Below are 26,181 nucleotides of genomic sequence, written 5' to 3'. Positions count from 1 at the left end.
TCATTTGAGAAAGGTTTTATGTTCGTGTCTAAGGTCAGAGTCATCAATATCACAGTGGCCACTTATTCTGTCAGTCAGTTGTTCTTTCAGAGCCTTGCAGTGTTGCAGCAGTGTGTCTTCTGCAATATCACTCAAGGCTTTAATATTTGATAAAAATCCAAAGGCCTTATCAAACTTGGAAAGCTGCTGAAACCGGTCAGTAAATGATTGAATTGCTGTGTCCAGCAGCACATTGGAAGAACTCTACACATAATTTTACCGCTGGATCCTGTACAGTCTCATCTTCTCCTTCATAGTCAAAGAACAGTTTTACTTTCCTCTGTCTCTTTTCTTGAAATGTGGTGCTAACATCCAGCTCTTCCGCTATCTTGGAGGCTTCGCCCATGGCATGTTGAAATCCCGTTTCTCTGTAATTCTTTTGCAGGTCCCTAGTGGATGCCAGCACTTTGACACATGTCAAAATATCAACAGATGGACTCTGCAGAACTTTGCTTGCACGATTTACCTCTGTCAGCACATCATACCAAACCACTAAACATACAATGAACTGGTACGATATAAGTTCTGAGCACAGTCCTCTTGCTTGTTGATATGTTGCAGCATCATTTGTACGTACTGCTTGCCCTATCTCCTGTAATGCCTCAATAACTCCCTTCAACTGAAATCTTACTGCATTGACAGACTCTATCCTGCATTCCCAGCGAGTCTCTGACAGTGGCTTCACAGTGACATTTGTGTGCCGTTTTAAGATCTGCCATCGGCTTGTTGATGCTGAACAGAGTACGTAAATGTTCTGCAGACATCCAAAGAATAACACTGCCTGTACTGATGAATGTGCTCCATCACTAACTATAAGATTTAAATTATGGCAGGCACATGGCACATAAAAAGCCCTTGAATTCATCTGTTTTATCCAGGCCTGCAGTCCAGCTCGTTTCCCCTTCATGTTGCTGCCATTGTCGTATCCTTATCCTCGACAGTCATTAATGTCAAGTTGATGATTTTGAAGAGTCTGAAGAAGAGCTTCTGTCAGTCCTGCCCCAGTTGTGTCATTCACAGGCACAAATCCCAGAAAATGTTCCTCAACTGTGGCTGCAGTCTGTGAAATATCCACACACTGATGTCTGGCGTGCAATCAAGAATCACAGAAAAGTACCTAGCGTCCTTCACCTTCCCTACAATGATCCTTAAAATAGCATTTGCAATCAGCTGGATAACTTCATTCTGTATGTCCTTCCCAAGATAGTGATCCATTACCTCTTTATTCCGAATACGATGCAAATGTTCAGCCATGACAGAGTCAAATTGCGACAAAAGTTGCACTTGACCTAAGAAGTTGCCATTGCCATAGGTGTCCAGGGCATCAGCTGTACCACAGAATGCCATGTTCCGTTCTGCCAAGTACTGGACAACAGCAATAATGTGTTCTAACACACCATGTCAGTGAGTTATCTCCTTTTCAACCACTGCTTGTCTCTCATCATCCATAGTCTGCCTACTCTTTATTCTATTGTCCAGTTCCTTCCACTTCATCATGCATGCCATATGCTCTGCGCTCGGTCATGGCTGTGTAAAGCTTTGGACATCTCTCTCCATGCTTTGTAACCACCTGACCTGAGAAGATGGTTAGAATGTCCAAACAATTTGCATGTAAAGCAAAACAGTGCATCCTTTGAGACCGAATATGTCAGCCAAGTGCGTTTTACTCTAGCTCCATTAGGCAGCACATAGAAATAGTTCTCAGATGTAAATCTTCTTTTCTGTTCCTTGACGGGGAACTGTGGTAGCACCACTTGGCACAGGTCCATGTTGAATGGCAACTACCCTAAACTCATCCCTAATCAAGTCTGGCCAAGTCTCTAGATCCTCCAAAGATGTACCTGACACTCCCTGCAAGTCATAGGCCACATCTGTCACTATGGAAGTATAGGCTCCTTCTGTATCAAAATCTGGTGATCCAGGCAACACCTCAGGTGAATCTGCACTTGCTGCCATGCTTTCACCCATGGTAATGGCTGTAGGTCCACAGGAGGTAGCCTGTGGTGTGGCCACAAGAGAGTGGTCACTTTCTAGTGAAAGGATGCTGGCCTCACAGTGGTCAGACTGTAATGCAGAACCATTGTGTTGTCCTGAAGGCAGACTTTTCCCTGAATCTCCCCTCTCCGATGAGTCACAGAAAAATTTCATAATGGAACCCTGTCTCTTTGCAACCTCATTCCTCTGCTGCTGAAGCTTTCTTTTTGCTGCTCCTGACAAATATGTACACTTCAACTCTAACTGGGAATGGAAGTAAAGCAGAATTACTACACATGCAGAGTCCTTTTGTCATACTGTTACTAAAAATGCTTAATGACTTGCATTGACATCAGTCACTATTGCACTGCAGGCAGAAAGACTGAAGAATGACTAACCGGTAGGCACAAACAAGTAATGAGAGGCCCAGGTTACAGTTTCGTGTTAGATATCTAACACTAGAGGTGAACTTCAGCTTTTTCTGCACAGTTCTTCCCATCATCCCCCTAAACATGTGAAGAGGCCACAAATGATGCAAAAGATCGATATTACAAGCTCTCAGACTAAAGTCTGAAAGAACTAATGACTAGGAGAGGCACAAGTTTGAAGGGGAACACACCAAACTGAGGAAAGGCAAATGTTATGGTACAATACAGACTACACATGCCCACTTCCTCTCAATCTCTTAGCAAACTTGAACAAATCAAAATCATTGGTTGAACAAAGGAGTGAAATCATGGATTTGCTAGAAAACCTCATTTGTGAGGGATGAAGTGGCACACAGACTGGGAGACTGACATTCCCACAACCCCTCTTAGCACAGGATCCGTGTACAAAAGCATAAATCCAGGGAATGTACCATGCATTACATGGAGGGTATGAAACAAGAAGTCCATTTCTGTTAGTAGCCTCAGCCATCCGCATTGTGCGATGCAATCATTTTGAGAGAGAACAGGCTAAAAACCAAAAACATCTGGACACAATTCTCACAGGCCCCATCAACCACCTAAACTGTCAGCTTAATTCAGACAGCCAAAAAACTTGGATAGCAGAGCAGTCTTTGCAGTAATATGCATTAAAGACATCAGTACATTCTGTGGGATTCTTACCACCCCCCCATCTCGGCACAATTTTGGATGAAGTGAAAACAAAATTACCAATGTGCTTATACAGTCTGTGACCCCCCCCCCCTCCCCAATTACAAAAAAACCACCAGGAAAACAATGGACACTGCAACATTCGCACAGGCCCTAACCACACTCCCAAACTTTCAATACAATGGCTCTGGAGCACAAAAAAATGTAAGTCATTGCAACAAGACATATCAAGGACAGTTAGCATTATAAACAGATAGCAGAACAGTGTTTGCATTAGCAGGCATTAAGATATAAGTACATTCTGTGGAATTCTTAACCCCCCCCCCCCCCCCAAGTCTAGGCAGAATTCTGGATGAAGTGAAAACAAAAAGGCGTAGCATAAACAATGTGCTTACAGTCCGTGATGCCCTATTAAAAATACTCCAAGCAAACAATGGACACTGCAACCTTCTCATGGGCCCTAACTACACTCCAAACCTTTCATAAGTACGGACAACAAAAAAAGTTAAGCCATTGCATCAGTAGTACATTGTTGGTAAACACAATAGTAGCGTAACAAGGATTGCATTAGTATACATTCAAACATCTCCACCTTCTGCAACATTCTCACAGCTGCTAACTACCCTCCTGACATTAGGCATGTTAAACAATGTACAAGTCCTCTCAACCCCCAAACAGCATAATTCAAACAGCCAATAATAACTGTAGAACAAGGCGTAACATCAGGGATAGTTAAATAGTACTATAAACCTAGACAGCCGAACAGTGTTTACATTAGCATGTATTAAGATATCAGGCCCCATCAACCTCCAAATAGCATAATTCAAACAGCCAAAAATAACTGCAGAACAAGCTGTAACACCAGGGATATTTAAACAGTACTATAAACCTAGACAGCAGAACAGTGTTTGCATTAGCATGCATTATGATATCAGTACATTCTGCGGAATTCTCACCCCCCCAGCCAATGCACAATAATCCTGGATAAAGTGAAAAACAAAAACATAGGCTTAGCATTAACAATGTGCTTATACAGTACGTGACCTCCATTAAAAAAGCTCCAGGCAAACATTGAACACTGCAATATTCTCACAGGCCCTAACCACACTTCCAAACTTTCAACACATTAACAACGGACAACGAAAAAATTGCAGTCATTGCATTAGTGAGTAGAACATTGCAGTTATATACAATAGTAGCGTAACAGGGTTTGCATTAGTAAGTATACATTCAAAACATCTATGCCTTCAGCAGCAACATTCTCACAGCTGCTAACTACCCTCCTAACATTAGGCATTTTAAGCAACATACAGGCCCCATCAACCTCCTAACCTCTCAGCATAATTCAGACACCCAAAAAACTGCAGAACAAGCTGTAACATCTGGGATATTTAAACTGCACTATAAACCTAGACAGCAGAACAGTGCTAATGCATTATGATATCAGTACATTTTGTGGAATTCTCACCCCCCCCCCCCCCTTCCAGCTGATGCACAATAATTCTGGATAAAGTGAAAACCAAAAACATAGGCGTAGCATTAACAATGTGCTTATACAGTGTGTGGCCCCACATTAAAATACTTCAGGCAAACATTGAACACTGCAACATTCTCACAGCCACTAACTACTCTCCCAACATTAGGCTTTTCAAACAATGTACAGGCCCCAGCATCCTCCAAATTACATAATTCAAATAGCCAAAAATAACTGCAGAACAAGCTGTAACACTAGGGATATTTAAACAGTACTATAACCCTCAACAGCAGAACAGTGTTTGCATTAGCATGCATTAAGATATCAGTACATTCTGCGGATTTCTCCCCACCCCCCGCGATGCACAATAATCCTGGATAAAGTGAAAACCAAAAACATAGGCATAGCATTAACAATGTCCTTATACAGTACGTGACCCCCATTAAAAAGGCTCCAGGCAAACATTGAACACTGTAATATTCTCACAGGCCCTAACCACACTCCCAAACTTTCAACACATTAACTACAGACAACGAAAAGTTGCAGTTATTGTATCAGTAAGTAGAACATTGCAGTTATATGCAATAGTAGTGTAACAGAGTTTGCATTAGTATACATTCAAAACATCCATGCCTTCAGCAGCAACACTCACAGCTGCAAACTACCCTCCCAACATTAGGCATTTTAAGCAACATACATGCCCCATCAACCTCCTAACCTCTCAGCACAATTCAAACAGCCAAAAACACTGCAGAACAAGGTGTAACATCAGGGATAGTGTAAAACAGTACTATAAACCTAGATAGCAGAACAGTGTTTGACAAACGTGTAAAAAAACTCAAAATCTATTGCAAATTCAGTTTACAATCTACCAACAGTTTCAAAAAATAGCAGCGGAAGCCAGTTCTTATCCTGAATACTTAAAAGATCCATTACTGAGCAGTAATCACATCCCAACCATCTGGAAAATCTACATTATACCCTTGCACAAAGGTGGAAACTTGAGAGAACTTAAATTATAGGCCAAGAGCAATTCTTCCCCCACTACCTAAACTCCCAGAGGAATGCATTCATTCTCAACCAATAATTTAAATTCCAAAAACAGTGGAATCCTACATCAAAGCCACTCCGCCAATAAAGTACAAAGTATATCCAATAAAAATGGCAAGAAACTCCATGACAAAAGCAAAAGAGGCAAAACTTGCTTGATCAGAATTTATTAAAATGTGTACACAGTAAGTGCTTTCAGGCAAACATGTCCTTCATCAGACAAAGTAAAAAAAGTTAAAACCACTTATTTAAACATCATGTCAACCAATCAAAAGCTAACATTTTACCCTCCTTTTTCTTAAAATGGGCTTTAAAGGTACAGCTGTATTTAGACCAGGGCTTCTACCCGCACCTAGTCTAATTATCCATTTTGTTTGTAAACATTCAGTTTCATTAGATAAATCACCCCCCCCCCCCACATTATTATGTACATTCTGCAAAACCATAAACTTAAAAAAATGATCAGCATGTTCATCTACATGTTGTGCCAAGGCATTACGTACATCATGATGCCTGATTTCAAACATACGTCCAAAAATTCTTTCTTTTAACATACAGTTTGTCTTACCAACATAGTATGAGGTACAAAGTTGGCAATTAGTCAAATAAAAAATAAACTACATTTTTAGTTCTACAGTTAGCAAATCCTTTTAATGAATACTGCCATTGTGTCTTAGGATGTATAAATAAATTAGAGAAATTAATGTGAACACATGCCCTGCAATTTTGACATGGGAAAGTTCTCTGCCGCCCAGTTCTCATGATATTACTAGAGACCATTCTGGGCTCATGACAGAGCATGTCTTTTAAATTCTTGTTCCTTCTAAAGGTAAACCGGGGTTTTTCACCTACAATATCTGCTATCCTTTGATCTGTATGCAGCACCCTCCAATTACATCTAATGATGTCACATATCCCCCCTATATCACTGCTATAAGTAAGCAAGAACTATCCCTGATTGAGTCTCCATGTATCTCGCTTAATTACCCTTTCTTGAATACCCCTATGGTACCAGGGTTTAGCTACCCCATTCCACTTAGTTTTTACATCTCTTATGTTCAAATCAATTTGTTGTCTTTTATATCCCCTGTCCACAAGGTTCTCTGCTAGAACGTTTGCCTCCAACTCAGATCTCTCAGTGTTAGTACACAATCGGGAGATTCTATTAACCTGACCTTTCACAATATTAGTGAATGTGTGTCTCGGATGCATACTATCAAAGGATAGTAAACTATTTCTCCAGCAATCCTTTCTAAAAAGCATAGTTTCAATCCCTCCTATTTCATTCTTCTATAGACGTACATCCAAAAAATCTATCTCAGATGACGAAGAGCTTACAGTAAATCTAAAGAACTCAGTAGTGCTCTCTAGAAAACTCATGAAAGAGCACAAGTCCTCTTTTGTGCCCTTCCAAACAAAAAACACGTCATTGACAAAAAGGACATAATGTCCTAACATGTTGGTCCAGGGATGTGTCTGAGAAAACAACACCTCATCCTCCCAGTAAGCTAAAACCAGGTTGGCATAGGACAAAGTTGGAGCGATTGTTATATTAAATAAACAAGATTATTGTGATAAACTCCTTTTATTGTTACAAGATACTGTCACTTTTGTACCACTTTCTCCTTTGATGATTTTTTCCTTAAAGGATAGGATTAAGACCATCTTATCCAACATGGAAAAGAGTGGATTACTGACAATCTTTGTATGAATTTCTTCTCATTGAACATCCAATGATTCCTGAGTTTAAGGGTCTACCTAAGTTACACAAAGATGGTTCCAACGCACCCCTGAGGCCTATAGTCTCAGGGAGGGGTTGGGCCACTGAAAATATTTCACTTTGGGTTGAGTGTGCTTTAAGACCTGTGGTAGAATTGTATCCCAGGATTTTAAGAGATACAGCACATTTTCTGACCATTCTATGCAATAGTATGCATGACTTCGACAATGTTGACTACATGTTTGTTACTTTGGATGTGAGGAACCTATTTACTGTCATCAATAATGAATATGGGCTTAAGGCTATAAAGCATGTTTTGGCTCAAAAATTAAAATTAGATGAAGTCAGTAATGAAAGGGCTTGCAAACTGCTGCGTTTGGTACTTGACTATAACATCTTTATGTGTCAAGGTGTTTGTTATAGGCAAGCACAGGGTGTAGCTATGGGGACACCCTGTGCCAATTCCTATGCCAACCTGGTTTTAGCTTACTGGGAGGATGAGGTGTTATTTTCTCAGACACATCACTGGACCAACATGCTAGGACATTATGTCCATTTTGTCGATGACGTGTTTTTGTTTGGAAGGGCAGGAAAGAGAACTTGTGCTCTTTCGTGAGTTTTCTAGAGAGCACTACTGAATTCTTTAGATTTACTTATAAGCTCTTTGTTATCCGAGATAGATTTTTTGGATGTACGTCTACGGAAGAATGAAATAGGAGGGATTGAAACTATGCTTTTTAGAAAGGATTGCTGGAGAAATAATTTACTATCCTTTGATAGTATGCATCCGAGACGCACATTCACTAATATCGTGAAAGGTCAGGTTAATAGAATCTCCCGATTGTGTACTAACACTGAGAGATTTGAGTTGGAGGCAAACGTTATAGCGCAGAACCTTGTGGACAGGGGAAATAAAAGACAACAAATTGATTTGAACATAAGAGATGTAAAAACTAAGCAGAATGGGGTAGCTAAACCCTGGTACCATAGGGGTATTCAAGAAAGGGTAATTAAGCGAGATACATGGAGACTCGATCAGGGACAGTTCTTGCTTACTTATAGCAGTGATATAGGGGGAATATGTGACATCATTAGATGTAATTGGAGGGTGCTGCATACAGATCAAAGGATAGCAGATATTGTAGGTGAAAGACCCCAGTTTACCTTTAGAAGGAACAAGAATTTAAAAGACATGCTCTGTCATGAGCCCAGAATGGTCTCTAGTAATATCATGAGAACTGGGCGGCAGAGAACTTTCCCATGTCAAAATTGCAGGGCATGTGTTTACATTAATTCCTCTAATTTATTTATACATCCTAGGACACAATGGCAGTATTCATTAAAAGGATTTGCTAACTGTAGAACTAGAAATGTAGTTTATTTGACTAATTGCCAACTTTGTACCTCATACTATGTTGGTAAGACAAACTGTATGTTAAAAGAAAGAATTTTTGGACGTATGTTTGAAATCAGGCATCATGATGTACGTAATGCCTTGGCACAACATGTAGATGAACATGCTGATCATTTTTTTAAGTTCATGGTTTTGCAGAATGTACATAATAATGTGGGTGTGTGTGTGGGGGGGGTGATTTATCTAATGAAACTGAATGTTTACAAACAAAATGGATAATTAGACTAGGTGCGGATAGAAGCCCTGGTCCAAATACAGCTGTACCTTTAAAGCCCATTTTAAGAAAAAGGAGGGTAAAATGTTAGCTTTTAATTGGTTGACATGATGTTTAAATAAGTGGTTTTAACTTTTTTTACTTTGTCTGATGAAGGGCATGTTTGCCTGAAAGCACTTACTGTGTACACATTTTAATAAATTCTGATCAAGCAAGTTTTGCCTCTTTTGCTTTTGTCGTGGAGTCTCTTGCCATTTTTATTGGCTATACAACCAACAATTTACTTGCCAAACCCCAACACGGCTTCAGGCCTCATGCTGCAATTGCCCTCCTTAGTTGTACCAACACCATCACTTTACAAATGGTGGTATCTGGCTTTCTCAATTTGTTAAAGGCTTTTGTCAGTCTCTCTCAACAAACTACTAACTACTCTTGCCAACCTTAATCACATCCCCCTAGCCCTCCACTTGCTTCAAAGCTACCCAAAATGTCATAAACAGCCATAAAATGTTTCCAGTATATACCCCCCTCTGCTTCCACTCACATTAGCAGTCTCACAAGGCTATATCCTTGATCCACTTCAATTTAGTGGATTATCAACCTCAATACCGCCACATCCTTAGCACTCACAATCCAATATGCCGACATCGATACACTTGTGTTACATCTACCATGCAACAGGTCATGTCCCAACCCAGGCTGAAATAAGCTAATCTTCACCACTTACCACATACGCCTAAGACTATTGACTTAGACAGCAGCATCTCACAAGACTGCCCACCTATCCCTGCTCTAGCTAACTACAATATCAGTCTCTGTCCCATTATTTATCTCCCCTCCTTTTCATCACCCCTATCCCATTCTCTCTACCTTTTACATATACAGCATAGATACTGCCAAAACAAAATCCTCTTGCTCCAAGTAACTAACTTACATACTCTCCTAACCAATGGGCAGTCAAAATTAAATGTATATTACATTTCACATTCCTTTATATTGTCCATCGTATAAACAGATAAACCAAACTTATTTTACATATTTCTAGCACATGTGTACTAAAAAGCATTTCTCCCTGGGCCTCCATTGAAAATGGGTTATATCCTAGACTATCCAGAAAACAAATGTAAAATAAGTACTGTAAAACTGGTATAACCACAGCCCCTCACCCCCCCCCCCCATCCTCTTAGCACAAGAACTCTACATAAAAGCAAATTAAAACTGAGAAAACCAGTCCCCATCTCCCCAATCCTCATAGCACAAGAACACCACACAAGTGAAAAACTGGTAAAACCACAGCCCCTCACCCCCCCATCCTCTTACCACCAGCGCACAAACATAAAATAAAACTGGTACAACCACAACTTGACCCCCCCTCCACCCTCTTAGCACAAAAACTCTACACAAAACCAAAATAAAACTAGTATAACCACAGCCTCAAAATAAAACTGGTACTACTACAACCCTCACCCCCCCAAACGTCTTAGCACAAAAACTCTACACAAAACCAAAATACAACTAGTGCAACCACAGCCCTCACTCCCCCAAACCTCTTAGCACAAGAAATATGCACAAAAAACAATCACCCACCCCCACAAAAAATAAAGTTAAAACTAAACCCAAAAACTTACCTTTTATGCTTTCTACAGAAGGCTGCTTCCAATACCCTGCTCCCTCTTCACGACTGAAGGCTCACCTGCTCTGCTTGCCTTCCTCATACCACTCAGTCCCTTTTAAGTTGCCCTTAAAAGGACAGTTTGTCAGACCTTTTGAGAAGTTGCCCTTAGAAGGACAGTTTAAAAAGAGTAGAATCCAAAGACCACGACCGCTGCAAAGGCTTGATCCACCGCTGATCTGTTCTCCGATGTAGTCTGTCCTCATGCTGGTCCAAACCCCGCTCAATCTCTGCACTCTGCTGCTGCAAAGGAACACTCCTCTGTTTAAAAACAAGAGAAGTAATTCGTATTAGAAGCAGGTGCCTTTTTAAAGGTGATTTGTGCAGGAAGTGATTTGCAAGGACCAATCAGGTCCTTGCTTCATCACTTCCTACTTTAAAAAATAAAAAAAAAACAAGGACTTAGTTTGCAGTCTGCTGCAGCCAATCAGATCCCTTGTTTCAGCGAGTGGACCTGATTGAGTGCAGCTTGCCAGTGAATCAGGAAAAAAAAAAAAAAACGGAAGCACAGTTTGAATTTTCGTGGTGACGGCAGGGTCCAGGAAGCCAGACTATGTGGACGTCCACGAGGAGCTGAACCGAAGAAGAGCAATGCCAGTCAGAGCAACCCATGGCTGCTGAATGGGGACCCTTCATTTGCAGGTAAATAATAGGGGGCTCCCCGCGGCTGTGGGTTTTGTGGGTGCCTAACGCTGGCTATGAACGTAGCAATTGTCTCAGGTTCTCAGACAACCAGTTATCCATTAAAGAAAATAACACAGTATGTAAGAGATGTAAATACACAACTTCTATGGAGGCAAAAATCTTGTAAACAAATGAGGTTGTCAGAAATATCCACACTACATCCCTCATATATATCGTTAATGACATACACAGGCTGTCTTATGTTGAGGCACTTAAAAGAAATCTTCTAAAATCTTAAAGACCTGCAAAGCCACTTAAAGGCAGCACTGCTCCTCAGCAATCACTAAAGCACACACCAGAAGCAACACTAAACATCTCACATAAGCCTACGCCTAATGGTTCCCCAAGTTCAACGCTCATAAAGCAAGCATACACTTTACCTAATACTCTTGTCATTGGGAACTCCATTGTGTGGCCCACAGATGCCCCACTCACCAGGTACGACAAGGAGGAGATAACGATTAGTTGCCTATCTGGAGCCAGGATCTGCAATATCATGCACACACTCAAATTACTGCATCCCAGGTACCAATATAATTCTATCATAGTGTATGCAGGTGTGAATGATCTAAAACATACCTTACTGAACTGTATGAAAAGAGACAATGAATCTGTCAGAATACATGTCACAGATAGGCATGAACCTTGCATTGAGCAGCATTCTACCTTCACTGTGGATGAGTATGAACATAAAATGATTGATTTTAATAATTGGCTTAGCTTCTGGAGTCATTCCAGAGGGATCCAATACTGTCAACATGGGAGAACATGGTCAAAAGACCATGTTGCTTTGCCAAGGATGGGTTCCTCCCTAGGCTTTTGTATATTGGCTAAAACTTTATCCACCCTCTTAGAGCCTTTTTTAGGGTATGCCAAAAAGTCAAAACTAACAACAAAGTGAAAAAGTCTACAAGCAGCCTTAAGGTGTTACTGCTCAATGCTCAAAGCCTAAACAAAAAACTCCACACCCTTCAAACGCTCCTCACTCTGGAGAATGTAGACATCTGTGCTGTGACTGAGACTTATTTATTTTATTTTATTTATTTTACATTTGTTGACCGGGAGAGTCCGACTAGATACGTGTCCATTTTCAGTGGAAGCCTGGAGAGAAAAGCTCCATAAATCAAACAACATAGCATGCAAATAACATTAGTAAACACAAGACTTAAAAAAGGTTACATAGTTATGAAGTAAAAAAAAAATACAAAAGTTCATAGAAAGTACATTAGTTCCACACATTTTCTGAGACAAATCTAAGCAAGGGGAGGTTAAGTGAGATGACAGGGTCAGTTGGTGACTACTGTTAGAGTTCTAGGATGGAATGTTAATACTTGTGGACATTCTGGGTAGATATTAGGAGGTGAAAACACCATAGGTAGGAGTTACTATTCCTAATAATGGGAAGTATGACGGGAGCAAGGAGTGGGGATTGGGGTGAGTGAGGGAGGTCAGCCTGTAGGGGAGCAGGAGCATATCCATGAGAGTTTTAGGTGTTCTTTGAGTCACTTTTTGAATGTAACCTTTGAGACTTGATTTAAAGCCACAGAAAGTACTCTGGAAGTGCAAGACTACATTGTCTTCCACACATTTAGGCCAACAACAGTACAGATTTAGGGTCAAAGGTGGATGTCTTTAGATCTGTGTTAGCATCTGCACCTCCAGGTTGGTTAAACAGGATATCATGGAGCTCATTCATGTGCAAGTTACCATAGGTAAGGTCCCTCACCATATCATGTCTAGTTACAGTTCACCATCTATGACCCTAGAGTTTCATGACTTTTACCTAAACCTACAAGCGGTGCTCATCCTCCAACCAAACACTGTTCATGAGTAACTTTAACTACCCCTCTACAGACTTGGAAAACTACACTGCCTAAGACTTACAGGTACAATGCTTTCTAGGTTTTATTAACACAGACATCCTGGAAGAGATAGTGCATACTCCCAAGCAGAGGATCAAACATACTGGATCTGGTACTCACCAACATGGGAGAATGTTGCCCCCCTCACCCATCACATCCTCACTAGTGAGGTCTGATCATAAAGCTGTCTCATGTGAAGTAAAATTCAACACAGAAAATCTGATTAAACTAGTAACATTTAGGAACTATTCAAATGCAAACTACATCTTATTAAGTGACAGTTTGTTAACATTCAACACCCCCCCCCCAACCCTGAAACCAGAGCTACCTATACAGAATTATTCACAGAGTCACTATACATACATGTGAATGGCTGCACAGAAGTTGCTGTACCTACTAGAAATAAATCCAAAACAAACACTAAAAACAACCCCCCCGGTGTATTCCTCACCTAAACAGGGTATATAATAAAAGAGGAAAACACATGGCCAAAATCAGGTAAAGTAACTCCCTTGAAGATAAGTGCTTTCTTATACAATTAAACAAAAAGCTAAGAGGTCTAATTATATCCAGCAAGTCCAACTATGAGGTCAGGATAGCCTTGAAGGCCTTCTTCAGCTATGTCTGGAACCTTAGAGGAAACACACACCAGTGTACTGAACTGGTGGTAAACGGTACCGCCTACACAGATCAGGGTGATGTATTAAAATCTACTGGCTGATAAATTCAGCTAAAGATTCATTCCCCCACTCCCCCCAGGTCTACCAGGTGAAATCTCCTCCAACGTACCTCCCCTAGCTATCAACAAGGATTAGGTGTTGGCAGCACTTGCTAAAGCCAAGAACACCACTTCTGTGAGTCCTGACAACATCCCCAGTTGCCTCCTGAGCAGTCTAAAACATTACCTATCAGGACAACTTGAGGCACTCTGACTACAGCCTTGAAACAGGCTATGTTCCAAGTGAAGGGAGGAACAGAACAGTCATTTCCCTCCACAAGGGTGGACCTTCAACTGACCCAGGGAACTACAGACCCATCAGTCTAACAAGCCTAATATGCAAAATTATGGGATACATTTTCATGGAAATGATAAATAAGGACATTGACAACTTTACAGACACTGGACCCATCCCAGTTTGGATTTGTTAAGGGATAATCTAATCATGCCCACTTAACCTGGTAGACTTCTTTCAGAGGGTCACCAAGGCAATGGACAAGGGTAAAACAGTGCATACAGTACATGTTGACCCAACTCAGGCATTGATGACAAGCTGTCTGAGATATGTGTAATCCATACATAATTAGCTGAATTGCTGGCTGGCTCACAGAATGGACCCAAGAAGTCAGGAGTGATGATATCACCTCCACCAAGAGACCAGTCACCAGTGGAGTACCCCAGGACTCCATGCTGGGCCCACTATTGCTTGACATCTACTTCCTGGAAGTCAAGGTTAATGCTAGAGGCCTCTGGCTCACCAAGTTTGATGACCATAAATTGGGAGCTATTATAGATTCCCCCCAAGACACAAACATCTTGCAATGGGTTTAACACAGACAAATGACTGGTGCCAAAACCATGGCCTAAAACTCAATGCCAAAAAATACATTATAATGCTTTTTGGGAAACTGTTGGTGCAAGTTAATTACTTCATTGATAAAACACCCCTAAGAGTCGACCCAGTAGTAAGAGATCTGGGAACATATGTAGGCAGCAATCTGGCCTTTGACCTAAACAAAGCTAAGATAAAAAGAAAATCATTCTATGTCATCCAACTTATAGGTAAGGGTATGGAATTCAGGACCAAGGAAGTTACAGTACCACTCTACTCATCTCTTATCAGACCTGTCATTGAATACAATGCACCCTTCAGCATGTGCCTAACCAGAAACTTGCAACAGTTGGAACGCCCACAAAGGTTTCTCACCAGGTGAATTCAAGGCATGACTACTACTCCCTACACTGATCGCCTAAAGGTTCTGTCTCTGTATTCAGTCTCCTACAGGCTGCTGAGAGGGGATCTTTGCCTGGCTTAAAGGACTTCTTCTGATCCATTCCTGATGGATCTGTTGCATATGCGTGAAACAAACAGCACTAGAAACATTAGATCCAGGGATCTGAACTTCACTTGTGATAGAAACAGAATGTGTTGGCGAGACACACATGTGTTCAAAAGGATCCCCACATTATGGAATAGGCTCCCCATCCATGTAAAACAGAGTTCATTAATGTTATCCACTTGACAAATGGATGGAAAATTGTAAATTTATCCCTGGTCTGGCCCTATGTCCATTATGGAGAGAGACCATCTATAAGAAAAGTATTATCCTATCACCCCCCCCCCCCCATACACACACACACACACACACACACACACACATAAAGACAAGTCCTTAGCTACCTGCTTACTAACCTCCCATGTATGATACTTAGAACCCAAATGGTTTGGAGTACACAGATATCTTGTTAGGATCCTAGTGGTTGTTAGCCTGGTAACAACCTATTAACCTGTGCCAAATGAAAGGAAGTTTACCAGAAAAGTGCTTTATTTGTCAATAGTGGGGTTGGTCCTTTTCGGTGTATATATAAAATGATACTGCAGAAGGTAGGTTTGAAAACAAAAGTGTGAATTTAGTTTTTATGCAAAGATGTGTGCTACAAAATAAGATACTAAAAGATAAAAAGGAACTAGATGAAAGTACTGGGAATGGTGTAAATATCCAAGTTTAAATTTAATGCAAAATAATGCATCTGAGAAGCAACAAGTAACAGTACACAACTAGAAGAGAAGCACTAGCAATAACAGAACTAGAAAGGAACATGAAGTAGCATTATTAGATTAGCCAATGCTAAGAAGGGAGCGAAGTAAAGCACTAAGAACGTCCGTGGGATACAAAGATACATAGGAAGAAGCATCTCCAGTACAAACCAGAAACATGTCTCTTTTTATAAACAATTAGAATTCCTTCTAGAGTACTATGTGTAGCCCTGCAGATCTTTCCTTGAAGAAGACAGAGACAGAACAGAGATAGTACAGTGGAGGGCAACAACACTGACTCACAGGGCTCCCCAGAAGTCATTTAAAGATAAATTAGTAGTACTTAATATGTGCAGTCTGGAAGAAAGGAGGTACAGGGGAGATGTCACATGAGAAATTAAGTATCACTAGAGAACCTAATGTACTAGATGGCACACTTCAAAAAAATGGATGTAAGCAACAAAGACACAATCTGAAAAAAATAACTTTTTAACAGATGTAAGGGAATTCCTGTAAAGTCTAGGGTAAAAAGAAATAAGCAGTAAGTCAAGTAGGATCTGCAGTTTGTTCAGTATGCAAGGAAATGAACAGACTAGGTGGGCCATTTGGTGGTTATTTGAGTTCAAATCTGCGCTTGCATAAGTACACATTCATGAATCAGTAGAACCATGTTGTGGAAAATGTACATTTGTCCATGTTGTGGACCTTTTTTATACATTTGCTAATCAGGTAAGCCCATTGGATACAAGCATCCCTTTTCAGGGATGACGTTGTAGCACTGTCTGCTTAGGTGACTTGCTCAGACTCACAAAGCAGGCAAATGGAGGTGAAAGGAATCAAACCCTCAACCCTTTGGTTTCATATAGCAACTCATTAATAGTTCAGAGCCTTAATCTTTGGTGCTAACTGCAACCTCAACAGTGTGCTGTGGAGGCACGAGTTTCTGAGTAATGCAGGCCTGTACATACTATGGAGACATCAAATAGGTTGTCAGCACACATACATCACCTCTCACACAAAACAAGGTCACAACACATAAACCCACATACATGGAGATACTCAACAGAAGTGCAAAAAATATCAGAGGCCTCATAACCCCAAACCACTTGCACAAACTGCAAAGCAAATAGAATCCACTACACATAACAATACACACATCAGTGTCACAGCAAATAAGCCCGTAAGGCAAAACACCTCAAAACCAAATGTCCTGGTCATGGGCAACTCTATAGTGAGACACAAAGATGTCCCTTTCACCAGGTTTGACAAAGAGAAGGTCAAGGTCAGCTGCCTGTTGGGTGCCAGGATCTAATCACACATGCATTCAAGTCACTCAACAACAATTACCGTTATGACTCTGTCATAGTACATGTTGGGGTGAATGACTTGACACGTAACTCTCTGGACTACATGAAGAGAGACATTACTGAACTCTCAGATTATGTGTCCCACGCAGGTATGTCCTTGGCCCTAAGCAGCATTCTACCTTCATCTAGGATGATGCCACTGTATGAACAAAAAATGATTTAGCTTCTGGTGTCAGTCCTGAGGGATCCAGTATCTGACAGCCTGGGAAGACATGGTTGACACACCACTCTGCTTTGCCAGGGATGCTCTTCACCTGTCTCCTCTAGGCTTTTGGATACTGGCAAAGGAGCTTGCCTCACCCATAGTGCCTTTTTTAGGCAATATTAAAAGAACAAAATTTCCAACATAAAAAAATCCACTCGAGACAAACTCAAGGTTATGCTGCTTAATGCTAGGAACTTAAACTGGAAACTGCACTCTCTGGATGCACTCCTCACTTTGGAAGATGCTGTTGTCTTTGCAGTCACTGACACATGGTTCAAGGCCACAGAGAGTACCCTGACCGTGCAAGGCTACAATGCCTTCCACATATTCAGACCCCAAAATGAGCATGAAAGAAACAAAAATGGAGGTGTATCCATCTTCAATAAAGTCAAATATACCTAGAGACTGATTAAACAGTATGACTCTCTTGAGGTACTCCAGGCCCAACTAACTATAGGTAAAACATCCTACCACATCACTGCTAGCTACACATCCCCCACCATGATACAAGAGAAGCACACTACCTACTTGGACTTAGTAGAGTTACTCACCATAGAGCCAAACACTTTTGTCATGGGAGATTTTAACTATCCTTCCATCAATTGAGCGATATGCTTGCCCTGAGGTTCCTGGACTTTGTCAATATAAATGCCCTGGTCTGCACCCTCACAAGGGGCTCAAATATCCCAGACTTAGTATGCACCAACATGGAGGGTCACTCACTGCATTACTGTGGTGGGTTAGAACATACATCTCTCTTATTCGAAGTAATGATCAAACCTGACACCCCCACAGGAGCAAAAAAACTGAGAAATTTCTCCAAAGCAAACTACAGCTTGCTAGGCTATGATATAAAAATTTCAAACCTCCTGCTAACACAGCTAAAATGACTCCTATGCAGAGGAGTACACAAATGCCCTGTATAACCACCTAAAAAACTGTACAGACTTGGCTGTACCCGTCCAAATCAAAACCAGGTCCTCCAAAACAAAACAATTTACCCTGGTGGACCTTAAGACAAAACAAGCTACCCTGGTGGACCATATGTATACACAGGTTATCTAACAAAAGGAAGAAACTGATGTCTTAGAACATGAGGGAACTTACTCAGCTGAAGAAGAATATCCTCCACAGTTTGAATAAGCAAATCAGAGATCTTGTAAAGTCCTTTAAAGCTAGTTTCAAAGCTAAATTAGCATCCCTAGCTAAGGATAATCATAAGGCATTCTTTAGCTATGTCCAAAAATCTAAAAGGGAATGCCCAACTATGTGCCGAACATATAGTGGACAATACCTCTCATACAGAACCTTAGGAAATTGCCAACCTGCTAGCTGTTTTGGCACAAACATCATTCCCCTGTCCCCACCAGCCAAACTTAAAGCATACGTGACACCAGTCCTCTATCTACTATTGCCAAAGAAAAGGTCATATCCATGCTCTCCAAGGCCAAAAACACAGCCTCTATGGGAACAGATAACATCCCAGGCTGCTTACTAAAACAATCTAAAACAAGACCTAGTAGGACCACTTGGTATTCTGTTTAACCTCATCCTGAGCAGTGGCTTTGTCCCAGGAGAGTGGAGAACAGAAACAGTAATCCCCTTCCACAAAGGGGGCCCATCAACTGACCGTGGGAACTATAGAACCAAAAGCCTAACCAGCCTTATCTGCAAGGCCATGGAAAGAATCATCATGGACCTTATCAACAAGGATGTAGGTGACCTTCAAACTCATGACCACTTTGGCTTTGTTAAGGGTAGATCATGCCTACTGAACCTGGTGGACCTCTTTCAGAATGTCACCAAAGCTATGGATGAAGGCAAAACAGTACATACCACCTATCTTGACTTAGCCAAGGCTGTTAACATAACCCCCCACTCAGGTATCATCAAGAAACTCTCCCAGTTGCGGATTAACCCATATGTCACTAGATGGGTAGCCAAATGTCTCACCAACAGCACTCATACTGTCAAAGCTGGGGATTCTACCTGTACCAGTAGACCAGTTACCAGTGGCGTACCACAAGGATCTGTACTGGGCCCTCTGTTGTTTGGAATCTATTTCTTGGAAGTCCAGGGGAAAGCAGATGGTCTATGGCTTGCAACATTTGCCATTTGCTGATGATCACAAATTGGGCACAGTCAATGAGTCCCCAAATGATGTTAACATATTACAAAAGGGGCTAACACAGACAAATGATTGGTACCAAAGCCATGGACTAAAACTAAATGCAAAATAGTGCATTATTATCCCCACTGGCAAAGAGAAGGTCCTTGCAAATTACAATATTGACAGCACCTCCTAAACTCAAACTCAGTTTGAAAACACATGGTAAGGAAAGCCTTCTATACTGTGCATCTCATAAGTAAGGGCATCACATCTAAGACTAAGGATGTTATAACTCCTCTGTACTCAACTCTCATCAGATCACTAAAAGTGTACAATGCTCCTTTTTGCATGTACCTCACCAGAAACCTGCAGCAGCTGGTGTGACCACAGACATTTCTCACCAAGCAAATTCAGGGCCTCCAAAACATGACCTACATGAAAGATTGAAAGCCCTGTCACATTACTCTGTATCCTACAGGCTGCTGACAGGCAACTTGTGCCTAACCTACAGAGCAGTCTCTGATCCTGCTTTAAAGGAAAAGCTGCACATCCGTAAAGCAAATGGGACAAGAGTCATTCACTCCAGGGATCTCAACCTAGCCTGTGACATTAACAGAACATGCTGGAGAGACAGATATACCTCCCAGAGATTGCAGCTGCTCAGGAATAAACTCCCAGTTCACATGAAGCAGAGCTGCTCAATGACCCTAGTCAAGTGCAACCTAAACAACTGGATGGGAGATTGTAAATTCACCCCAGGGGTAGCACCTATGTCCCTCATGGAAAGGGGTAGTCAGTGCTGATCATAGACTCGCTCTGCAAATAATGACCACCTAACCAACATCAGTTATGGAACACAGGTATAACATGGCTAGGCTTGTAAAGGCCCTAGGGCCATTAGCCTAGTAAACTCCTATGAACCTAAGAAATATAATCTCCTGAATCAGGTAACCATGCAGCATGCTACTAGAGTTAATATTTCCTGAATCATATAATGTGTTAATGGTGATAATATTTCCTGAGTTACAGACCTTTGGTATGAAAGATACATGTTTCTGAGTCATAAAGCTTTGCAATATGCTGTGGGGAAATACAAGTTGGATGGTGCAGTGGTGCAGTGGTTGCATTGTCACCTCACAGCAAAAGGTTCTCTGGTTTGATTCTCAGCTGGGGTATCTTCTGTGCAGAGTCTGCATGTCCTCCCTGCATTCGTGTGAGAATTCCTCTGGGTGCCCCAGTTTCCTTTCATGCTACAAAAACATGTGTCTGGATCATTTCTCCCCAGGCCTCCGCTGAAAATTGGCTTCATTCCAAGTCGGACTTTTCTGGTAAACAAATGTTAAATAAATAAATAAAGTTCACTAGTCATATTACTGTGCAATGTACTGAGACAGATAAAGCTTCCCATGTCATACAATCCTGTGGTGCATAAGATTGCTAAAGTTTCCTGACTCGTATAGCGTTGTCCTATACTGTGTGCTGTAAAAGTTCCGAATTCACTACACTAACAGTATAACATGTTGCAGTGATACAAGGTCCGAATTCATACGATCCTGAAGTATGTTGTGGGCATAAAGGTCCTACACATACTTCTACAACAGAGTGAAGTCTGTAAACTTAGAATGCACTTGGGGAATAATAGTTGCACAGTAATTAAGCATTGCATTGCTCGGGTCTCTAAAAGGGAAAAACTTTTGCTATGCAGCAGTTTTGAAAGGTCTTCTCTTAAATGACTACTGGTTTCTGCAACTTCATTAAATGTGATCATATAGCAGAAGTGAGGCCTACTGTAAGAGAAAGTTCTCAGCTTCTATGAACGTGATTTCTATTTCACTTTGATACAGGGGACTGGCATTTCATTTATCTCTCATACATACGCTGTTATCATCATTACAGAGAATACACGTGGTTAAAGAGTTTTCTTTTCAAAGGCACAGTTTCTTGCTGCCAAAATGCAGAAATGTGAGCTCACAGCAGATCACAGCTACATGATATGGGAAAAGCAAGACAATAAATATGTTAACTTCAGAGTCTTAAAGAGATAAAGCTATGATTACAACCCAAGAGATCTGAGCCTGATTAGTAGCTTGGGTATCTGATGGAGCCATCAGGAGAAGATGGATGTGTCCATCCTACGGGAGATTGCAAAGTGGAGGCAATCATGCACTGACAAACTCGTGGAGGAGGGGCAACAATGCAAATATGCAGCCTGGGGACAGTCATTATGCTCACCAAGCCACTGCCAGGCAGTAGTCTTCAATGAGGATGTGCAGAAGTGTGCACTTGCATAGGAAGGGCATTGTGGGTACCCTGTGGCAATGCAGATCATATATTCCATCAATCCAGGATCTGGGTTAGGCTATTACAATACAAACACCTTCACATACTGGTGAAGTCATACATTATCCTCATGGCTGTGTAAAGGATACCCTTCTAGACATTTCCCACATTTGTCACCCTCACAGTGGATAAAATTAACAAGTAAACAAAAAGTGGCCTACTTTCAAATGGGGGAAGGTTTGATGGCCAACATTCACCATTCAAAAAAAAATCACATAAGAAAAAATAGGATGTGGACAGAAACAAGAGCCATACTTAAGAAGAGAAGCGGGAGTAAAAATATTGTGCTGCTCAAGATGAAGCCTACAGTTACAACAAAGAAAATTATATGTGATACTGTGCTGAATGTCTAAAATGTGAGAATGCATGGTATAAGCTACTTAATATTAGTCCCAGTACACTGAAGCTTTGACATAGGCATTGGTTCAGGTAACAGAAGCTCTTTATCCTTAAAAAAGAGTCATAAGTAACTCCTTACCTGCAGCATGCCAGCTCCCTGCTCCTCGATTTTTCCTTCACAAGTCACATGCAGTGCTGTAAATTTGGCTCGAGACCTAAACCAACCAGGAATATCAGGTGAGACATTAAAAATAAATGGCCACTTTAAGAAATAACATTTCACAAAATGTGGTCATTAGTAGGGCACAAAGACAATATAATGGCACACAAAATGGGTACAGCTAACTTTCTGAGTGGTCTGCGGCAGACAGACCTTGTGATGAGGTCACAAGCAGGCAAGACTTGTTGCAGCCTCTAGGGTAGATATATTTTGTGACAGATTCCTTTGACTGCAGATAACATACACATATGATAAGTATTCAAGAATGGGGTCTTCGGCGGAAATCCTTAACAGATTCAATTTATTTCAACTTCCTTGGTAGACATAGGCCTTATGATAAGACCCTGGGAAGGCCATTCATTATGAAAGGGACACAAGAAGAAAAGCACAGTAGATGGGCTCTGAAAAGACAGGCCCTAATGCAGACAGGACTTGCTTTTTGGGAGGCTATTGCAGATGGCTACATCAAAGTTAATGTATAAGATAAAAGGATGGGCAGGTAAGCCTTTTGGAAAATGTCTTGTGACAATGTCCTGGGCAGAAAACACTGTAAAAATTTCCAGGGTTTATTGGCAGTGCAAGTTTCCTGAGCAAAGTCTTGGATAAACTGACAAGCCTTCTGATGAGTTCTGTGCAGACAGGTTATGGAAAACAGATTTTTTTTGTACAGGAACATAATGGATCCAATCCTTATAATAGGACTCTATACATACAGGCCTGGTACTAAGCTACTGAGGCAGCAAGACATTGCAACAGAGTGCTCAGTGGTCTTGGGATGAGGCTTTAGTATGCTTTGTGACCAAGTCCTGGGCAGCCATGCTGTTGCACGCTGTCAGTCATATTTGCTTGATTACAGAAAATGATCTTAAATGTAACTGGCTCAAAGTAACAAGATGACCAAAATGGATGACCATCAGGTGGTTTAGCTATAGCTGACAGAAACTCACATGGTTGAAAAGAATTGACTGAAAAGTCACTTGAATGAATTCTCATTTGACTGAATCACAAATGACAGAAATGTGTAGAAGTGTATATGCAGTATGTGATGGTGTAATTTCTGACAATATGATTTACTCGGGAAGTGAGAATAGAAGATTATAGTGTCCCGTCATGTCACACCCCATAAACATATAGATGTTTTGTGTTTGTGTGCCAATACTGATTCACTGTGCGTGATGATGTTTTTTTTTTCTTTTTTCCATGATTGTGTGACTGTGGAGTTAATATATATAATTAAGGGAGCTGGAGTGCAGGGGGGCTTGCCACCCTACAAAAACATTTTTATGCTGTATTGTGTTATGTAAAATATTTTCTATGATTTGTGATTCAGTGAAATGAGGTTTCAGTTAAACAAGAATTTGATCATGACATTTCAATCAAAGTGCTTTTCAGTTAAAATTTTTCAACCATGTGAGTTACAGTGAACTGTAGTTCTACCACCTGATAGACATCCAACCAAAACCATTAATAGAACTAGATAAACAAGTGCCCATTACAATAAAAAAGTAATTCCCAAGTCTCAACTAAATATACATATTTAAATAAACAACAGCAAGAAAAAATTGGCAAAATTTATGCAGAAACTGGGATGCCCTTTAAGTCTGAAAAAGTGACTTGTTCCAAATCATTAAAATGTACACTTTTTAAAGATATAATACAAAAATCACTCTTGATATAAAACAACTAAAAAAATCAGCATTTAATAATCTGATATTAGTAACAAGTCTACCTTTAAGCAGCCATGGTAAAAATGAAAGGGCACTGCTAAGTCCCTTGCCTCTACGTGCCTAACTCTCATTGTCATTTAGTTTTCAAATTTAACAATGCATTATTAAAATTATCACAGAGAAGCGAACTAGGAAATACCCATAAGAAAAACGGTACAAGCTCTGAATATTTTTCAGAATATATCAATGAGTGGGTGCTAGACAGAGATCAAATCAGCTTGTAGGTGCCAGGAGTAAATAAGTCTATAAATGTGAAGAGTAACACAGCAAGTAACACTTATAAACCAAAACAGGAATACTGAACCTGGAGACAGTATCAATGGTACTTAAATAAAGGGCGCTGCAACAAGTAATACTTATAAACCAAAACAGGAATACTGAACCTGGAGACACAGTATCAATGGTACTTAAATAAAGGGCGCTGCAATAGCATTTAACTACTAATCTGTGTGCGGATGGTAAAAACACCGCAAATGGTAGAAATCACTTTGCACAAACTAAAGCTGCAAAGAAGAATTGGGAAGATTAAAACAAGAATATTACTAATAAAACTTTAGGTGAAGAACATACTGAGAGCAATGATTTTAAAGTTGACAATGTACAGAAAAGGATAAATGAAGCCGCAGCAGTTCCTTCAGATATCTATAAAAATGCGACAATCAAAACCACATTATATCAGAATTAGAACAGTTTACTATTTAGTTAGGCAACGTGAAAAATTATTACCCTGAGATTGAGACTTCATGTGAGCTTAATCTAAATGGCCTAAAAGCCTTTATCTAAATGTTACAATCAGTCTCAATACCCCAGACCTAATCATACTATAAAAGTAAATTACAGCAATGCCAGAAGTCTGTCTCAATATGTTAGACCTGATTATACTACAAAAGTAAATTACAGTAGTGGTAGAAGTTGGACTCAAAATGTTAGACTTAATCATGCTACAAAACTAAATTACAGCAATGTTAGATGCCAGTCTCAATATGTTAGACCGAATCATCCTACAGAAGTAAACTACAGCAATGCTAGAAGTCGGTCTCAAAATGTTAGACCGAATCATCCTAGAGAAGTAAACTACAGCAATGCCAGAAGTGTTGTATGGAAGAGGAATAAATTACTTGCAACTACCGTATTTCCCTGAAAATAAGACCGGGTCTTATACTCTTTCCCCCACCGAAATATGCATTAGGGCTTATTATCAGGAAATGCCTTATTTACACCCCACCGTACAACAATCTACATTTATTCATTTATTCATGTACAAAAATCAACATTTATTCATGTACACAAATCGACATTTATCCATGTAAACAAATTGACATTTATTTGGTACTTTTCTGTTATTTGGCAACAGTTCTAAGTAACGCGTTAACAGTTGTGTAAGAATTCTACATAAACGGTGCAACAAACATTACAACTTCAGAATATCTACATTTTGGCTTTCACAGTGCAATATTTCATGTTTAACACAAAGTGTAGAAAAATCTCAATACATACGTATTGGAGAAGGGGAATAAAACTGAAAGCAGAAGCAATCCATTCTGTTGCCCCGATAACGGAAAAGTTATTCAAATATAGTCATGTCATCTTCTTCTGGAACATTGTCATAAGTCTCCAACCCTCGAATTCCGGCCTGAATTTCTTGCTACTCCATTTCCTGTAGAACCATTGGCCCCAATCTGTCATGCCTAGCAATAGAGCTCTCCTTAAATGACACTGCTTGCCCAAGTAGACTGCTCATAGTGCATTAGCAACACAGCTCAGTGATTTTATCCCATGAATTTTTCACCCAAGTCACGACCTCTTGCAGGCTAGGCTTCACAAAGTTTCCATGCTGATTTTTCTCCATTCTATTTTCAGTGTAGTCATTGAATTCCATGCACAAATGTTCCTTGAATGGCTTGTTTATTGCAATAT

At 40.5% G+C, this 26,181-nt stretch overlaps 1 protein-coding gene across 1 annotated transcript in view; it reads right to left on the bottom strand.

The window, feature by feature from the left end:
• The window catches only part of LOC122812015 (poly(ADP-ribose) glycohydrolase-like), a 539,748-nt gene that overhangs the window by 354,833 nt on the left and 158,734 nt on the right, over window positions 1-26,181 (bottom strand). The window contains exon 7 of the mRNA XM_044084234.1: window positions 22,457-22,532. Coding sequence (XP_043940169.1) covers window positions 22,457-22,532 — 76 coding nt within the window. The remainder of the gene's footprint in view (window positions 1-22,456; window positions 22,533-26,181) is intronic.

The sequence above is a fragment of the Protopterus annectens genome, chromosome 9.part0, assembly GCF_019279795.1.
Source record: "Protopterus annectens isolate FY-2018-M chromosome 9.part0, PAN1.0, whole genome shotgun sequence".
NCBI lineage: Eukaryota > Metazoa > Chordata > Ceratodontiformes > Protopteridae > Protopterus > Protopterus annectens.
Note: the sequence above shows the minus strand (reverse complement) of the source record. Positions and strands in the feature narration are given on the sequence as shown.